Source organism: Hippoglossus stenolepis, chromosome 3 (assembly GCF_022539355.2).
Source record: "Hippoglossus stenolepis isolate QCI-W04-F060 chromosome 3, HSTE1.2, whole genome shotgun sequence".
In the NCBI taxonomy this organism is placed as follows: Eukaryota; Metazoa; Chordata; class Actinopteri; order Pleuronectiformes; family Pleuronectidae; genus Hippoglossus; species Hippoglossus stenolepis.
The window spans coordinates 23,856,894-23,875,985 of NC_061485.1; the positions used below are offsets into that span (position 1 = coordinate 23,856,894).

A 19,092-nucleotide genomic window follows, 5' to 3' on the forward strand; every position below is an offset into this window, starting at 1 on the left:
TGGAACAAGTTAAAGAAAACAGACTCGGGGGACTACTTCAAAAAGTACATTCAGGGACACAGGACATTGGAATAGTCATGTTCATTTTTCGAATCATCCAAATTGTTAAAACATCAGGCTTTTATTAAGAGAAGAACTGTGATTTGTAACCTTAAAGTTTTTACAGTGTCTTCATGCAACGGTAAGTTAGCTGGAGCCTTGTTGAAGATGAGCTGATGGCTACTGACGGTTAGACCATGGTTCAAGTAGCTGTAAAACTTCAAAATGTGCATCACTTTCATAATGATGATTGTGAAGAAGCTGTAATCCAACATGATGATTAAGGTCTCAGACGGTGGTGAAGGTTTTCTGAGAGCTCAAATTTCTTTGGGTTCCCGAAGGTTTGAATGGTGTACCTTGAAGTTTTTCTATTTTAAAATGTTACAAAACAAAATATGATGAAAAGGATCACTTTTATACATTTTAGCTTTAAATCTTTTGGACACCAGTTCATCTTCTACTTACTAAACCAGTGCCAGCTCTAGGTTTTTTCTAAATCAGGGGCTAGAGTTTACACAGAGGGTCCAGTTATGTGTCCAACATCCATGCACACTACTGTCATTCTTTGTTCACTGTTCACTGTTCATTTTAAAAATGGTTCCTTGTTCAAACACAGGGGCACTTCAGGGGCCAATCAGATTTCAGCGGGGCCAGTGACCCCCTGACCATGACCCTGCTCTTAAATTTTATAACTTATAACTTATGTAAGATAGATAGATAGATAGATAGATAGATAGATAAATAAATAAAGGAGAGTATAATAGCATGGATTATGATGGTTCGATGATAATAATTAGTCGTGTAAAGTAATTTATTATTATGTTATTATTAAATATTATATTACATTACATATCATTTAGCTGACGCTTTTATCCAAAGCGACTTACAATAAGTGCATTCAACCATGAGGGTACAAACCCAGAACAGCAAAAATCATGTAAGTACATTAGCTAAAAAAAAATATGCGCAATATATAAGTGCAACTCCCCCAACATCAGAGTTGATGATGGTTATTAGACATCTTCTTAACCAAGGTGTAGTCGGAAGAGATGTATCTTTAGCCTGCGGTGAAAGATGTGTAGACTTTTTGCTGTCCTGATGTCAAACAGGAAACAGTTGTGATCTTGTTGAGGGTTTAGCTCGCAGTGAGGGAGCAGCAAGCTGATTGGCAGATGCAAAGCGGAGTGGACAGGCTGGGGTGTAAGGTTGGACCATGTCCTGGATGTAGGCTGGACCTGATCCGTTCACAGCACGGTACACAAGTACTAGTGTCTTGAAGCGGATTCGGGCAGCCACTGGTAACCAGTTAAGGGAACTGGGGAGTTGTTGTTCTATTAACAACTACAGTATGAAACTGAGGTTGTCATGGCCAGGCTCTAATATTTCATGTTTAGGTGCTTTAGGACAGTGGCTGGTGCTCTGCCCAGTGACCTGTGTAACAGCTTAAGCAATGACAATGACCTACTGGATCCGAATGTATCCATACGTATGAGAGGAAAGTTAGGATGCTGCTGCTGATAACAAGTTGGTATTTCCTCCATCTTCAGTGTGTAAGATTTAGTGACATCTAGTGGTGAGGTGTCATGTTGCAACTGAATACCCCTCACCTCACCCTCCCCTTCCCCTTCCACACATGACAGAGAACCTGTGGCAGCCTTCAGTCGTCATAAAAACTGAAAGGTGTTTAGTTTGTCCAGTTTGGACTACTGTAAATTCTAGTGTAAAGAAAACTATCTGTACAGTTTAGATGAAACACACTAGCATTATATTTATATTCAATTTCTGCCAATATATTCCTTTCACCTAAATCGTACACACTGGACCTTTAATTCAGGTGCTTTTATCATTGATTCAATGTTTAATACTCAATATGAAGCCACACAGAGACAACACAACAACAGCTCTTGTAACCTATCTACGATGTTATTCTGTGGGGTTATCGGAATACATGAGGGCTGCTGGCCGCGCATGCGCAGTGCGGCGCCTCGCAGCCCGCGCCGGTGGTGAATGCAAGGGGGAGAAATTCAACTGCGTGATCCGGAGGAGACAGGCGGAGGTGGTGGGACCTGCTCTTCAACGGGATTAAATGACACCATTTTGCAGCCAGCCGGACAGAGAGTGACCGGACAACAGGTAGGAGGCACAAGGCTCCTCTCCCCTCCGCGTTTTAGAGCGAAACGAGCCCCGGGAGCACCGCGAGCGAGGCCCGCCGTGGTGGATGCTTCAGCAGCGGGGATGGTGCGGAGCCGCGTGTCGGCTCCTCGAGTTCAAAACAAACATGACGAAGTCGCCGATCAAACGCTTCGTGGGTTCGAGTCCTCGTCGTGTTTGTGTCGGGGCTGTCGTGGCGTGTGGTCGCCGCGTGCATCGCCACCGGTGGGCCCGCGATCAGCGGCTCCGTGCTTTTGTCACTTGGGGGAAGTTTGAAGCTTCGTGATTCTTCCTCGCCGCTCGCTCGAAAGTCTCAGAGTAGGCCCAGCGCGAGGCCCCGACGAGCTGCGTGAATGACAGCCGCGCGGCCAATCAGATGCTAGCACGGCGAGTGTCCCGCCCATGCCGAAGTGATCTGACCAGTCACGTTCGCCCTGGCCGACTGCGTATTCGCCGTTGCTTTCGCGCTACACCCACTGGTTATAAAACACTGGACAATAAAGTGTCCGTAGTGGTGCAAGTGTTTAACAATAGACCCCAAGCTGCGTCCCGAGGCATCGGCTTACCACTGTGCTTGAAAAACAGCTCATACTTCTGATCAGGGGACTCTTGGCTGTGCGTCTTTAATACATGAAAGGGTGTGGGTGCTGAGTTTTTCTGTTTATTATAGTAAAACATCAACCTAATGTTGCATTAATCATTACATGCTATTACACAATGCGCTCTTTAACGTCACGGTGTAACAGATAATCATTATCCGGCTCCTGACTCATGCCAGCACCGGTACAACTCCGTGTGTGAGCCCTGCCTGTGTCGCTGTCTTCCGTCTGACCCTCTTATCTCTCTATCTCGCTGTGCAGGCCATTAAAATGCACGATTTCATTAAATTCTCTTATTTTACCAAATGTTTTTATCGCCAGCATCATTCACCACGATCGGTATCAACCTGCAAAGGGTGGCTAGTCATAGGGGCGTCTGAGCCATTGTCTCCCATTGTGTCTAAACGTGAACTCGACTGAGCAGAAAACACGTGGGCCGAGTAGTGCGAAGACATCCGGTTTGAGGGCTGCGCCGAAAAGCCAGTAACTCCGCTATAGCAATGAACCGAGTCACCCCGAGAGGAAAGTAAGCCATCCGGATTTATCACGGAAACCATTCCGCTTCTAATAGATGTAGCCGAAATCTCTGTTTGCATGTGTGACGATAGAGGGGTCGCTATCAGGAGGCTATCTTCAGCGTAAGACAAACAGATCCTCCTCTTCCACACAGCCCTTTATCACAGCTGGAGGGCTGAACATCAGCTGCAGAGTCTTAATCTGTATTTGATGCGACTTCACAGACAGTATAAGAAGAATATGCTGCTAATCAGTCAAGACATATTGGTGCATTGTTATTTATTAGTTCCCTACTGTACAGATGGATGCTGACAGTGGGAAGTGAAAGCTATGCTAAGTTACCTTAGTCATTCTTGTACCGTCTCGCATTGTGTCACCTCGATGGGGAATCTAATAATACAGAAATCACATATTGCCATATTATTGAATAGTCCTCTTTTGTATTTACTGCTCAGGACCCTCATAGGAACCTGCGTGAGGTTGTTCCCAGATCACTGAACATCTGATGTTAGTTGCACATTTCACTACCATTTGAGGGGCATGGCTCACCTGTACACTGTTGCACCTTGTGTAATCTGTAGCATGTGTATGATTGCTGTCGACAGCCTGGACTGCATTGTTGTCCTGCTGCCTCACAGTGGGAGTGGCTCACTTTCACCTAAATTGCTACTCAGGTGTAAAGCTGTGATTCACCACCATACTCTGGTAGAATAATTGTTAGAGATGGCCTGGGAGAGCTCGCCTGCAAAGTCCTTGATAGTCATGTGTGTTTTATCCATGGCTAGACACAATGTGTTTCTTAGTAGTGTGTCCAAGGTCATATAGATGTAGTTTTGATTGGTTAACATGTGTGTGCGTGTGTGTGTGTGTGCAGGAAGGGAGCCTTGATGTGGGCAGTATGAGTAAGACGCCCCCTAACAGAAGAGGGATTACTTTTGAGGTGGGAGCTCAGCTTGAGGCCAGAGACAGCCTCAAAAACTGGTGAGTCATGGCCTTGCTCATTTCTCTCCATCCATGTTACTGTTCACTTCCGTCACTCTCTCACTGTAAACTCCTATACCTTCCTCTCTGGGCCCTGGGTTGAACTATTCTGTGTGTTAACAAACATGAGATGATTAAGAATCTGAGTGAGTGTAGGAAGATCCTTTTATTGCATCATTGCTTTCCTGACAGTAAACAACAGCTGGTAATGGGTGTGTGGTCTTAAGTTGACAGGAAACCAGCCTTTGACCTGGATTAATAATGAAGGGCTGAAATATGAATCTGGGATTTTATGGTTATAATTAGGAAAAATTCAAATGAGACGGTCTGATGATTGTTCCACAAGCATTTTTAGATCAAAACGACATGTGATATCAGCCTCGAACACAACAATGTGAGCAGCCTTTTTGTGTGTAAAGTAAAACTTTGTGCATATATTAACTTCTCCCCACCTTTTCGTTTATAAAAAGTGATAACTCTCTCTGCAGTAACAGTTAGTACCTTCCATTAATCATTACATTACTTCCTTACTTTTTATCGACACACATTTTACCTGGAGGAGTTTTATGTTAGAATGCAGATGTCCAAATCAGTTGGGCTGGTCATTGAACGGACTTAACTCTTCCAGCTCTCTTGTACAAAGTGCCTGTAATGTCCGATTGGGCAGATGTATGAATAGAGCCAGTCATTGTCTGGAGAATTTACACCGAGTGAGAGAGCTATCACTGATGTTTAAATTCCACCTCATGCACTCTCTACCCAGGTGTCGCCCCTCACATCAACCAATCTGAGTATTTCTACTTGGTAAGAATACATTTGACAATTTCCTGTTGGGTGCTAAACGTCAAAGGGTAGAAATACAGTTAATACAGATCCTTGTAGTAGGACAAATAGGTCATTATTATTACTATTTTAAATATTGCGATTCAACATAATGATTTATTGCGTTTTTTGTTTAGTATTTTAACAAGAGTCCAAGCGTAAAAAATAAATCATACACACAATGATAGATACAGTAGAGACTATTTATATCATCAGTCATATTTCCAAAAATTGGTGCATGTGTCGCTGTTAAAACTCTCACGGGTCAGCTGTGCCGTTTTAGCTCCCATTTACTTGCCGATGCTAACTGGCCATCCCCTGGGCACACTATTGGCTCCTAGCTGTTGTTACACTGGCTTGGTGTAACTAATAAATTAGATATTAAGTCATAAGAATTATACAATCACAATACTAATTCTTTTCACCCTACTTACTGCCTTCATTATTTCGTTGACATGATGGATAAGACACTTAGTCCTGTGGAAGTATCCTCCTCTGTCAGTCAGTCAAAGGCCCAATTGAACACTATTGGATGTCTTTTTTCCTGTAGGTATGCTGCAAACATAGAGAAGATTGACTACGACGATGAGAAAGTACTGATACATTACCGCCAGTGGAGCCACCGTTACGACGAATGGTTTGATTGGACCAGTCCCTACTTGAGACCCGTGGAGAGGATTCAGCTGAGGCGGCAGGGCCTGCCGGACGACGCTCCTGTGCCTGTAAGATAAAGAACAATGCTCATCCTGTTTGGACCTGTGTTAAATATGGAAACTGCCCCACCTATGGGTAAAATTTGGTACCTCTAGCCTTTTGTGAGTTTATACACTGTGTAACAAAGCAGAGGAATTCTTAATCTGAATATCTTAATTGGTATTTTTACTTTTACTTAAATTTGAGTGCTGTTGTTTAACAATATTTTAATATATAGATATAATAACAATAGGGTTTGTTGCGTTTTGAACAGCTCCACCGCTGTTATTTTAATAATGTACATCTGTGTCCTTCCTCCAGGACTTTCATGTGAATGACAAGGTCCTAGCCAGCTGGTCCGACTGCCGTTTCTACCCTGCTAAGGTCATTTCAGTCAATAAAGATGGTGGGTATTAATAACTTCAGGTGTTAAATGTTTATATTAATTAATTTCATTTAAATTGTTTAATCTACTGCTCCTCGATGTTTCCAGTTAATGATTGTAAGGTTGATTGAGTCAAGTTAATGTGGAAGATGAGAAAGATTTTCTCCTGGTTATTTAAGATTTGTGTTTTCAGAACAATATTTTGTGTGAGGAAGCTTAGTTAAAAATTTCCAACTGTCACTTTCAAAAAGAAACCGTGGTAATGAGTGGCCTTCAATGTTAGCAAAATGGTTTTCTCTGTCTTTGGCAAGAGAAACTAAAGATAGATCTGTCTTAAACGCAATTACAAAAATCTGAATGAGGGAATGTCTCACTAAGAAGAAAAAGAGCATTTGAAGCACATACACTAGTCTGTACATGTGTCTATCTGACTTGCAGCTGAGGCTTACGTTAAACATGGTTTACATTAATTTGTTCTGCTTTATCCCTCTCAGCATCCTACACTGTGAAATTCTATGATGGTGTCATCCAGACAGTGAAAGACATACATGTGAAGCCGTTTATTAAAGAGGTAAATGCAATATGTAATCATAAATATTCATAATCAATCTATGTAAGACACTGTTTAAGTATATTGTCCTCTTTCAATCACATCATGAGCTTTTTATTTTAATTAAAAAAAATTCCTGTTCCTGAACTTCCTCTTTATCCCGCTGTCAAATAGAGAGGCAGTGCTGGTGGCGGGAAGTCTCACTCATCTGAGAGGAACATGGTTAGGAGGGCCCCGAACCGTAGAGACCGGAGGCCTCAGGAGAACGGAGGTCCCAAAAACAAACGAGCCAGACGAAGCACGTCCGACCAGGAGGAGGACAGCAACAGCGAGGATGAGGAGCATGAAGAGGGGATGTTAAATGAGAAGAGCAAGGAAACAAACGCTGAGATCGAGGCTGCCCCCACCATCAAACAGGAAGAGGACTTATCAGAGCAAGGAGATCAGTCCATGGATGCAGAGAAGGCAACAGGACTCCCAAATGGAGTGAAGGTGAAGGTGGAGGAAGACGAAAAACCAAATGTTGACCAGTGTCATGTAAATGGAGATTTGAAGGAGGAACCGCTGGAGACAGAATGGAGAGGAACAAAGCCATATACAGAGTCACCCAAGCCATACACCGAGTTACCCACTCAGACGTCAGCAAAGACAGAGGAGGGGTCTGTCACTATGACAACCACAGAATCGAATGGAGACGAGGAGAAGAAACCAAACATCCAATCAGAAAGCTCTCAGCCTAAAGTGGATGTGCCCCCTCCCCAGCCTGTGAAACGTAGGTGTTAATGAAGAAAATTCACTGTGAAAATGAGAAACTGAGAGCAATTTGCATCCCATAGTGTCTGGGTATATGTTCAAGTTCATAAATAGTGTTTTCTTGATCTTTGATAGCGGTGAGGAAGCAAGGTTTCCACAACCCCAATAGATTCAGCAGAGAACCATGTGAGTACATCCCAACATTTAATAAACAAATTCAGTCGTCACACATTCTTTAAAATGCATCGTTGACAGGCTTTTTTTTTTTATTGTCTTAGTGTACAGAGTTATCAAAAACCAACCTCCTCCCGTCCTGTCCATCAACCTCGACCACAACCCATTTAAGTGCAGTGCTCCCGGCTGCACAAAGTCATTCCGTAAAGCTAAGCTGCTGCACTACCATATGAAATATTACCATGGCGAGGAGCAGCCTCTGGAGGAGGAGCGCAGCCCCACCAGGAACGTCCAGACCAGGGCCTCAGAGAAACCGACTCCAGCTACCGGTTTGGACACTCCGAAGAGAAGGCGCACCATCTCTGCCTCTATGCGTGAGTTCCTCTCCAGTTACACTGCTGTTGGATAGACCTACAGCCAGTCAGAGTGATGAAACATGTGACTTAGATATCAACAAACGCAGTAACTGAGGTTGACTGTCCTTCCCTTCCAGAGAATATACCATCCAGTATGTTTATTACTGTTATATACTGCGGATTCTGCCGATTTCTCCAGATGCATGGCAGCCATCTTGATTGAAACAGAAGGCGGAGTTAGGGGCCATATTGAAATCCATTGTTTTTAAAAAATATATATAAATTCGGTAATAAATGTGATTTTATAACCAGCATTAATGTATTTCATCAAAGAATACAATTCACAAAATGTAGTTCCCAGCTCAAAAAATACATTTTAGTGTTCAGTATTTCTTAAATAAAAGCGTTTTAGCTGCGTCAGTCATTGTCAGACCAGTCCCATTATAGACACATGTAAATAGTTGTGATTGTTCCGACCTGTTTCAGGTCAGGTGGAAATCTCTGAATGGAAGGTGGACAGACTAGTCTGCAAGAGGACATAAAAATGAACTTGCTACCTCCATGCAGCAATAAAATCAGAGAGGCTGAATCATGACATGATGTAATTTGTAATCATAAACCTCTAAAACAAGGCTAAATTGTGAATATACTGTACCTCCATTCTTGTGTAAATATTTGGGATTTGTTTTTTTTCCTTCTCAGACTCTGTTGGAGGGGCTGTGCTTCCCCGTGGCGAGGTGAAGACCGCAGGCAGACGCACATCAGCCCCTCCTGCAATCAACACCCAGGGCCATCAGCTCAGGGCACTGCTGAGGGAGAAAAGCAAGGAGAACCAGCTGGACAGGAACGGATGCCAGCAGCAGGAGAAGGATTTGGACAGGAGTGGCTTTGACATTGGTCAGTATGAAAATGACTGCATTGTGTGTCCCGTAGAGTCCTGCCCTCTCACTGTTGTCTGCCAGTACAATTTTGCATGTAGAATAGTAACCTGTAGCGTTTGCTGTTTTCACACGGGGCTTAACTTGTGCCACTTAATGATCCCTAGGGTCCGTAAAAGACAAACTGAAAGAGAAGCCGAAACAGAAGGACTTCCTCCGCATTAAATTAAAGAAGAAAAAGAAGAAAAAGAAGGCCAAGTCTGGTAAGAAGGGGTCCCTGGCATCAGGCGTCCTCCTCACATCTCTGCTGCTCTGCATGTGCACTCACTGTGACATTGTGGAAATGGCTAGCCTGCATCGCATGAATTGCTCTATTCACTCCTCTTGGTGTGGTGGCTGAGCCTCTGTGTGTGGGAGAAGTGTTACATCTGTCGCTGGCCTCTGACACTCTATTGTGCCAAATAAAAAGCTCCAACTCATTTTCTTTTACCTCTGTTAGTCAAGCTCTTGACTCCTTTTATATGACAGAACTGGTGATGTGAAGTCAGAACATATCGTGGCACTGATCGTGACTAATCCAAACAAACAGTGTTTGCTCTTATTTCTAGATGACATTCACACCAATTTAGCATTGTCACACATGTGTAGGCTATCTTAACACTGATTGGTCATTTCCCATAGCTCACAGGCCTGAAAGGCAGGCCACATAGATTTTTATCAAATTGAGTATCCCTGATTGTTATTTAGTCTTATCGTATGTCCGTAATGTTTTGTTGTGCCACATTTTGTCACCTCCTGATGGGCGTTTGTGTAGCATTTCCAAAGTTGACTTTTTTGTTCTACATCTGCTTCCCCCCTTCCCTGTATTAACAGACTACACAGGTAGTGAGGAGAATATTGACATCTCAGTATTGGGTCTTCAGTCCAAATTGCATTTGCCACTCAAAACCCCCCCCCCACACAATCACAAGCCTGAGGCCTACCCCAGCAGGCCTGGATACAGCTACACAGAGCAGATACATGTGGATGGTGGGTATCTTGATGACTCAGTGTGTGTGTGCGTGTGTGTGTATATTAGTTTGTGTGTGTGTGACTGTACATGGCCTCCTCTCCCCTCCATTCTATTTCCTTTGGATTCAATCCATCAGGCGGGTGTTTCAGTACAAATTGCATCACATCTGTGTCCAAATATTGTTGCTAATTACATGCAGAACCAGAACCTCCACCAAGGCTAACACCCTATCTCGCCATGTTAAAGAAAATAAAAAAAGATACTTCCTGGATACGCCCATATGTGTCTGGATTAGCTCCAAAATGGAATAGGAGCTTTGTGGAATCATGCCTCACCCCAGCACAAAATGTTATGGAAATCAACTCTATATTTTTCAAGTAATCAGACAGTCGGACAACCAAACAATTAGCAATGAGAACATCTCCTCCTTGGTGGAGGTAATGAAACCAGCAGCTGACACAGCTGTTTCGCTTGGTTGATTGAATCCTGAGCTGTTCTTTGCTGCTATGGCTTGCTTCATCATGGAAACCACAAATATTCATTAAAACCCATAGTGCAACAGCTTTCGTCAGGGTTAAAGAATGTTAATTGAGCTACAATTTAATTAAAACTTTACGTGAAAGCAAAATCCTGACAAGCTGTGTAATTGCCAGGAAAAACCAATAGGTCTGTTTGTCCCTTATACCATAGATGAGGATAGTATCAGTGACTGGTCCACGGACAGCTGTGGGTGGAGTGACGATGACTTTGGGTTGGATTTGGATGTCACCACACCTCCACTGAGTGTGGACTCTGGTGCCGCGGACACCAGTGATCAGGAGATAGTGCGATGTATCTGTGAGGTGGAAGAAGAGAATGACTTCATGATCCAGGTGAGCTTGTTGTTTGCTTCTTGTCAGCGTATGTATTTTGTCTAAATGTTAGGTATTACAAGCTTTGAGTTATGAATGTGAAACTTTTACATCTTATCCTTCCCTCAGTGTGAAGATTGTTTGTGTTGGCAGCATGGCACCTGCATGGGGCTGCTGGAAGAAAACGTTCCAGACAGATACACCTGCTACATCTGCAGAGACCCACCAGGTGAACAACAAACAACCATTTTGATCCAACGTCTTTCACTACTCATGTTTGTTTTATTTATTTGACGACTGTTTCCCAGTGAGCAGTAATTATTCTTATTCAAAACTCATTATATTTAACTTATTATTTATTTAAAACATAGACTAGTATATTCTTTGCAATTGGTTTTTGCCTTGATTTTCTGTTGCCATGCATCAAAAGGTTGTTTAGTTTCCTGCTGAGAGAACAATGTTCACCTCAGGTTACAGTAAACTAATTTGTGGTAAGCAGAGGTTTTTTTTGTAAAACAACAGAATGTTTGTGCTTCAGATTAACATTTATTGTTGGGAAGCTAAAAATAGCGAGCTGTAGTTTATCTCCATGGCCTCAATATCTAAATGTTACAGGCTTTCAGGGGCCATTCAGGTGTGTACACGGTAAACATATTAATCAAGAGCTGCATAATTGCACACTAGCTGAATTAGCTAAATGGGGAAAGAAAAACAGTTTTAAGCGTCAGAGTGTAGCGACACTTTTTCAAGGTGGAGGAATACACTGGTATATATTTTTAGATCAAGTATAAAACTATGCCTCTATAACTGAGAACTGAAGAATTGTACTGCCAGGGCCGGAAATATTTGGACAGTTACACACTTTTTGTTGTTTAGGTTCTGAGCTTCAGCAGATCAAATTTGAAATAAAATAATGGATCCTTCATTAAAGTGCCAAGTCTCAGCTCTAATTTGAGTAGCTAAGTATTTTTGAACCCCTAAAATCTTGGCACTGTGTTTGAAGGCTTACATTTCTCTCTACATTTCTCTCAAAGCTGAGACTTGAATTAAATGATGCATTGATAATTTATTATCTTTTTTAAAAATTGAATGGGCTGAAGCCTGAAGAACAAGGAGGGGTTAACAGCTTCTGGTCTCGAATGTTTTTGACGTTTGACTCACTGTGCACCAAGCTAAAGCTGCCGTGCAGTGTGGTGTACATGTACGCACGTACTGTATTTACATATGGAGTCTCCGTGTCTGCAATCTATAATTCCACTAAGCCAATAAGTGTTGCACACTAACTTAGCAGCTGCAACAGCAAGAAGACAGCCTCGTTCTTAAAGAGACACTTGATAACCCAACAGTGGCTTTACTTATCGTCAAACTATTAGATTGTTTTTAACTTTGATTTAATGCAATTTCCTTTATCCCTCTCAGGTCAGAGACAGAGTCTGCGCTACTGGTATGATCGTGAGTGGTTGAGCAATGGTCACATGTATGGCCTCTCCTTCCTGGAAGAGAACTACTCTCACCAAAACGCCAAGAAGATCACCACCACCCACCAGCTGCTGGGAGACGTACACCACGTGGTCGAGATCCTCAACGGACTGCAGCTCAAGATGAACGTCTTACAGTGAGTACAGAGGAACTGCATGAACAAACTTGAGGGTCTTTTTCTGTTATCTACAGACATTAAATTGAAAGAAGATTTTGGCAGAAATTAGTTTTGTCCTGGGTAATGTCATTTGAACTATCTTGGCTTTGTTGTAATATTTATGTGAGGGTTACACTGTGGTCTAATCTTTCTTTTTTCCTCCCCAGAAGCAACACACACCCTGACCTGCAGCTATGGCGGCAGCCATGGAAACATTTGGAGAGGTCACTGACTGGCTTTGACTCATGTCGGGGCAGTGACGCAGCTCCGTCTCCCGTGACTCCAGATGAGGACATGAGCAGAGGAGAAATTTTAATGTCAAACGCTTTGGAGAAGCTGAGCCGTGCTGCTACAGCTGCCACCTCCACGTCATCCTACTCCTCCCCCTTCCCGTCCTTCCAAGACTCATACATTATCAGTGAACACTGCTATCAGAAACCGCGGGCGTACTACCCTGCAGTGGAGCAGAGGCTGGTGGTGGAGACCCGACAGGGCTCAGAGCTGGAGGACAGCATGAGAAGCACTGAGGAGCTCCTGGAGCGGGAGCAGCGCTACGGGAGCCTGCTGGAGACAGACAAGCCCAAATCAACAGCAAACAATAACAAGGTTGGGGTTTGTTCCACAGCAGACAAGGATGTTTACAGTGCAGCTATAATTGTCACTATAGAGCAGTGAACTAACCATTAACACCCACACCTCCCGAAAATATCAAAAAGTATAAGCACACAAAATGTTGTATATTATTCAGCAGATCACTGCAAATTATAAATAGAGGAGAAATGACTTCTCATAAAATCAGTTGGTCAGACAGTGTCCGTGACCTTAGGAGAGGTTGCTATGGAGAAGATGTCAGCCAGAGGCAGGAATCAAGGATTTGCAGGATGTCTTGTTGTTGCAGCCACTAACAAAATACTGCACTAGCTGCAGAATTGTTTTTGAAATAACATTCTCTATGTGATGTAATTAAAGCTTCTGAATATAACACGTTTTATAAAGTTTAACCGGATCACTGTTGTCCCAATGTTCCTTGGGACAGGTCAGTGTCTTCAGTGTATGAATGATTTTGCAAAGCTTTCATATAATCAGGTCTGATCCTGGTTTTAATGAAGATCTTGTCTGATGAGCTCACTTGAACGTTTTCAGGCTTTGTTGGGTGGCTCATGGTCCCAGGCTGAGATGAACGAGGAGGATGGGAGAGATACTGAAGAGGCTGCAGACAACAGCAGACAGCATCAACAGTGGCAGATCAATCTGCTGGATCACATAGATGCAGTCCAGGATGAGGTCTCACACAGGATGGACTTCATTGAACGGGAGCTGGATGGTAAGACTTGCAGTTGACTGTTTTAGTTTTTGTGTCTTCAATAGGATGGGGAATCTCATTAAATAGGTGAAGATGACGCCTGCTTATATCTTTACATTGCATCACATATCATTTAACGGAGGCTTTTATCCAAAGCAACTTCCAATAAGTGCATTCAACCATGGGGGTACAAACCCAGAACAGCAAGAATCATGCAAGTGTATCAGTGGCCCTTTAGTCCATAAGGTTAATGGCAACAGCCAGCTGCTTCATGTATAAAGTTTCTATCCAACAAGATGACTTATGAATTATTTTTGACGTAAACAATTTTGACATTCCACTAATGATATGAAGATTCTCAGTTTATTAGCAATTAAGTTTAACTGTTAATCAGAATTCCACCTGTTTCTCTGCAGAGTCTCAGTTTGATGTGTTTCCTGCTGTTATAATAGTGGTAATATAACATTGTGACCTGTGAATTGTGAAGTAAAAGCGTCACAATTCACTTTTCTGAGGTTTGTCATTAAACTGGGTGAAGCACAGGACCTCTATGTGCACATTAGCATTACTCAGTGATGAATTGAATGTAAACACATTTGCTTTTGAGGAGCCGTGACATTATGCAACAGCACAGAGGTCTTTGCCATGTATAACAAGCTGTGAGGATTGCATCACACCTGTGTTAGCTTAGATCGGCATTTCAAAACACACAGGTGTATGTACACCTGAGAATTGTGTGTACCGTCTTTGTGCGCTCAGAGAACCACATCATTTGTAACCATGTGCTCATCCCTGGTTCTTTTTCTGCTCCTCAGTACTGGAGAGCTGGCTGGACTACACCGGAGAGCTGGAGCCTCCAGAACCTCTGGCCCGTCTGCCTCAGCTCAAACACCGCATGAAACGGCTGCTGACACAGCTGGACAAGGTGCAGCAGATCGCCCTGGTCAGCTCCACATGAGGGCGCCAGAGAACAGCAGAAGCCTGGGTCACCACTCAGCACGCAGAAACAATGCAGCGGAGGAGACGCGTGGGGCTCTCTCTCTCTCTCTCTGTGGCTGCAAAAAGAGATAAAGATATTAATGCAAGTTACAAGGCGCAAACAGTTGTTCACCACAGTCTCTCTGACCTGATTTCTGCTGCTGTTCCTCCCTGTCTCTAAGTCTGTGGTGGAATCTGATGCTGCAGCGTGCCAGTGTCTCATATGAATATTCATATGAGCATGCGTGGAAAGGTGGCATCGTAAATCAGGATCTAACACAAAAAGTAACCTCGTAAATGCAGGAGAGAATCCTTAGGACCACATTACACTTCTATGGTTCCCATGCAACTTTAAACCTTCTGAATGCCTTTTGTCTGAGCTACTGCTTAAAGTTGCCCTGTCTTTCTCAGTGCACAGTGCTTTACATGCAGAAGCTTTATATTCGAGATTGCAATCGAGTTCCTGAACGAACCTACACGGCCTCTTTGCAATAGGTTTTTCCAATGGTCACTGTTTTTTGCATTTACCTTATCCCAAAGTTCAGTTTTGGTCACCTGACATGTCACGATACATTAAACCTTTTGCTCTAAGTGTGGACACATAGTAACTTGAAGACATCCTGTATGTAATGATGCTGCATAAGCAGATTCTACAAATAATTTGTTCTGTTTTTGACCTCTTTGTTTTACACTGCACTGTGAAGTTATTTTTGTCTGGAATCAAAAAGCATCTTATTTTCAGCTTTAGAGAAGCTAACAAGTGTGATTTCTGTTTTGTCTTAAACTGTAATTCTTCTTTCCTAACAGTCCTCATCAGTGGGTCCCCATTTTTATCAGTTAAGTCTTTGTTTTCGTCAATGACCCGTAACCTGACTTCGGTTCACTCTTTGCATTGTTGTTGCTGTGGCACTTGACTGATGATTCACTGAAAAGTGTAATGTAGGCTTGTCTCTTCTTATCCTCGCATCTTGTGCTTTGTCAAATGACAAATACTACTTAAAGGACATGTAAAATTATTTTTCTGTTCTGTCTCATCTGTTTTATTTCCGGTATTTCGGCTGTTTGTAAATATGTTATTCAAAAATGTGCTCTTCTTTATTGAAAACATTCTCCAAATACAGATATTGTATGCTACTGTACTGTAAGTGTCTGGCGTAGAAGCAGGGAAAATGTCCAAAACAATGCAAACAGATTTGCTGGTACATAAATAAACTTATCATTGTTATTAATCACTATGGAGACGTTTTTGTGTATTTTCTCACGGTCTGACATGAAGGCTGGAGAAGAGCGCTCCTTCTCGTCCTGTTTATCCAGCTGGCCGTGACATTGCAAGTGCAGGCAGGGGTCGCATCATTCAGAGTTTCATGTAACATCTTTTCTTAGCATCTGATTTGAGCACTTACGCAATCAGATTGAAACTAGGGGCGGCAGTAGTTTAGAGGTTAAAGGTGTGAGGTTTCGACTGAGTGATTGCAGAACGAGAGGAAATCAAGTGCTGAATGTTTTCCTGCTGAGGGGCCACTGAGCAAGACATTCAACCTCCAACTGAACAGTGGAGCTGCTCACCAGCCAAAACCAAATCAGTGTCTGCACAGGAGATGTGCACGGATGAGGGACATTTTGTGGGGGAGAGTGTGTGCATGCAATACTCTAATGTAATATATTTTTATCACATAGCCGATTTGTGCAGTTACATAATCAGATTGAAAACAAACTTGATGGGAATTCTAATCGCTTAATCTCCAAAATTTGAGCCAGCATCATGTGATGACAGGGCAGGGAGAGGGACATCTTATTGGCCAAGAAGAACTAGCACAGAGTGAAGCCAGCATGTTCGTCCCCTGAGCTGGAGGAGCTCAAATATGCGGTTATCAAAGATGGTATTAGTTCGAAATGGAAGACATAAGCACCCTTGATATTGAAAAATATTTAAAGGGATAGTTCACCCAAAAATAAAAATTCACTAATTATCTACTCTCCACTATGCTGATGGAGGGCTGGGTGAATTGTTTGAGTCCACAAACAGTTTCAGGGGTAAACAGTGTTGCAGCCAAATCCATTACAATTGAAGTCAATTGTAACCGATTTATCCAATGTAAAAAACAACAGAAAGAAAACACAAAATGCCTCCATACTGCTCCTGTGGTGTCATCCAAGTGTCCATAAGCCAACAACTAAATACTCCATTTTAATGTGTACAGTTAAATTCCACTCCAAATGGCATCATTTACACCACGTTTTTAGCCTAAATGTCCGCTGTGATCCACGGCTCCAAGGAGGATATCAGAGGACATTTAGGCTAAAAAACGTGGTGTAAATGACCTTGTATCGAGTCTAATTTGAATGTCGGGGCTGACAGACACTTGGATGACACCACAGGAGCAGTATGGAAACATTTTCAGTCGTTTTTTTTATGTTTGAAGAAGTGGTCGCCACATTATTCAATTGTATTGGATTTGGCTGAAACGCGGTTTACCACTGAAACTCCAAAGTGTTTTGTGGACTAGATAATGAGTGAATTTTTCTTTTTGGGTGAACTATCACTTTAAATGCAAGGATCTCAATTTCCTCTAATGAAAAGTGGGAGTGAACTCTTAACTTGTCTTTTATTTCATCCTAAGTGTGATGCACCTCTGCCTCACAGGTGAAATAAAGTTGAATTTGTTCTTGTTCAGAACACTTCCGGTAGTTTAGTCCGTGTTAAAGGTTAAAGGTTGTTAAATTTATTGACATCTAGTGGTAAAGTTGCATGGTGCAGCTGAATATCCCTCACCTCACCTGTAAGAGAACCTGTGGTAACCTTCAGTTGTCATAAAACTCAAAAGGGGTTAGGTTTGTCCAGTCTTGGCTACTGTAAAAAACATGGCGGCCTCCGTAGAGGACCCGATCCCGATGTAAGTATAAACTATTTAAATATAAAGGGTCTGTTCTAGGGTAAAGAAAACCACCTTTGTACAATTCAGATGATCACACACAAAACATCAGTGATATTTGATATTAAATATCTGCCAATAGATCCCTTTCACCTAAACCCTACACACTGGACCTTCAACCGTTTATCTTTGGGTGTCGATTATTTGGAAATCAGAGTGAGACCTCTGTCCGCTCCTCCTCCTCTCTGGGCCGTGGAGCGCCTCCTCCTATTGGCTCCTCCGCGGTGTCTGCGGCGCAGCGTGTAGTTCCGCGCCGCGTCACAGCGAAGCCCTGGCGGAGAGAGACGGGAGGAAGCGACGGACAGACAGCGACCGTGTGAACCGTGCGCCGAGACAACAACGTTCAGCCGTAAACCAAGCGACCGAGCCGGAGCCACCGGAGACACATTTTGTGTTTTTTTAACCGACGAGGTGAGTCTTAGCCCCGCGTCTTCCCCTAACGTTTCACCGCTCCTCACTTACAGATGCGCCCGATGCCACAGGAGATTATCTCGGCTCGCTGGCTTCCCTCGAAGCGGTGCGCGTTGCTCCCTCGCTCTACACCGCGCTGCTTGGTCCAGCAACGTAAAACCGTCCAAACTAAAATGGAGCATTTGGTTGTTGATTCGCGGAAATTCCAACCCGGTTTGAAAGCAGCGCGGAGAGCCTGTAGCTCGGTGAGCGCGAGCAGGGTCCAGTTAGAAAACTGCAGTTGGATGAATGGAGCTCAGTGATGCGACATAACCTCTGTTTCCTCACGGTCCGTCTCTGTCTGTGTTCCCGTCCTATCTCTTATATGAACTGCCTGCTTTATAATAACACAAGTTCTGCTGACATTCGTGATCAAACGATGTGCTACATGGTACATTTCCGTGCTAAAACAAGTGGAGAAACGTTAGCCGGATAGCTCGTAGCGACATGGATTTAATACGTTAACGCAATACAAATTTAACACTTAAAATCCCCGTAAGAAAAGAGGTTATGCTTAAACACTACACTAGTGTGCTACAGTCTAAAAACGAGGAGTTAAGGTTATAAACTAACTGTTACATGTACACCAGTTGTACCTTTTTAGGTTTATAAGAGCAATACTAATATGATCACATGTTGGGATCACATTTTCTCTGGATGTCTCTGGCAGGACACCGTCATTCAAAAAGGCCCAAGTCCATGTGTTAGACATACGTCTTTCCACCTTATCAATCTTATCCCAGTGTGGCTGGAGATATTATTTTCTTTATTCTTCACAATTTCTCTTGTCGATAACCCTGTCCCTGTCTGGACCCATCATTATCAATCTGATCGGTGCCAGTGGTGTGGCTGCAGGCCACTCACACACCACATGAATGATGACAATGTCACTGGTGGCCATGCGAAGGTCACACAGGTGGGCAGTGTGAGAGAGAGGCCATCAGGTGTTTCCCCTGGCTCAAAACAACCACTGCCACCCTGTGATGTGTTTTAAAAGGACGCTGTGCTTTACAGTTTCACAGTAAATCAGTC

The 19,092-nt window shown here is 43.1% G+C and overlaps 2 protein-coding genes across 4 annotated transcripts in view; both read left to right on the plus strand.

Moving 5' to 3' along the window:
* Positions 1-2,015: 2,015 nt before the first annotated feature.
* phf20a (PHD finger protein 20, a) lies at positions 2,016-15,912 on the plus strand. Of its 2 annotated transcripts, XM_035152214.1 has the most exons (17): positions 2,016-2,172; positions 4,180-4,286; positions 5,659-5,830; positions 6,123-6,207; positions 6,681-6,757; positions 6,911-7,508; positions 7,625-7,675; positions 7,768-8,037; positions 8,722-8,916; positions 9,065-9,160; positions 9,771-9,926; positions 10,600-10,781; positions 10,890-10,989; positions 12,180-12,375; positions 12,564-13,002; positions 13,540-13,720; positions 14,515-15,912. In XM_035152214.1, exons 1-17 carry the CDS (start codon positions 2,047-2,049, stop codon positions 14,655-14,657), a joined length of 3,174 nt encoding a protein of 1,057 aa, XP_035008105.1. In that variant the 5' UTR covers positions 2,016-2,046; the 3' UTR covers positions 14,658-15,912. The 2 variants fall into 2 exon arrangements, with proteins under 2 accessions (XP_035008105.1, XP_035008106.1); XM_035152215.1 differs by lacking the exon at positions 9,771-9,926 and having other exon boundaries at positions 2,017-2,172.
* Positions 15,913-17,852: 1,940 nt separating this feature from the next.
* Positions 17,853-19,092, plus strand: part of ndrg3a (ndrg family member 3a) — a 31,745-nt gene continuing 30,505 nt past the window's right edge. For both annotated transcript variants that reach the window (XM_035151884.2, XM_035151886.2), the window contains exon 1: positions 17,853-18,021. The gene's annotated coding sequence lies outside the window, so the exon portion shown is untranslated. The remainder of the gene's footprint in view (positions 18,022-19,092) is intronic.

What these genes read in the sequence shown, in the direction of transcription:
- phf20a (XM_035152214.1), top strand. Translation starts at nt 2,047, where the DNA reads ATGCAAGGGGGAGAAATTCAACTGCGTGATCCGGAGGAGACAGGCGGA. An exon ending in AGAGCAGATACATGTGGATG is followed by an intron (nt 9,927 to 10,599) that starts GTGGGTATCTTG and finishes CTTATACCATAG; the next exon opens with ATGAGGATAGTATCAGTGAC. An exon ending in CATCTGCAGAGACCCACCAG is followed by an intron (nt 10,990 to 12,179) that starts GTGAACAACAAA and finishes TATCCCTCTCAG; the next exon opens with GTCAGAGACAGAGTCTGCGC.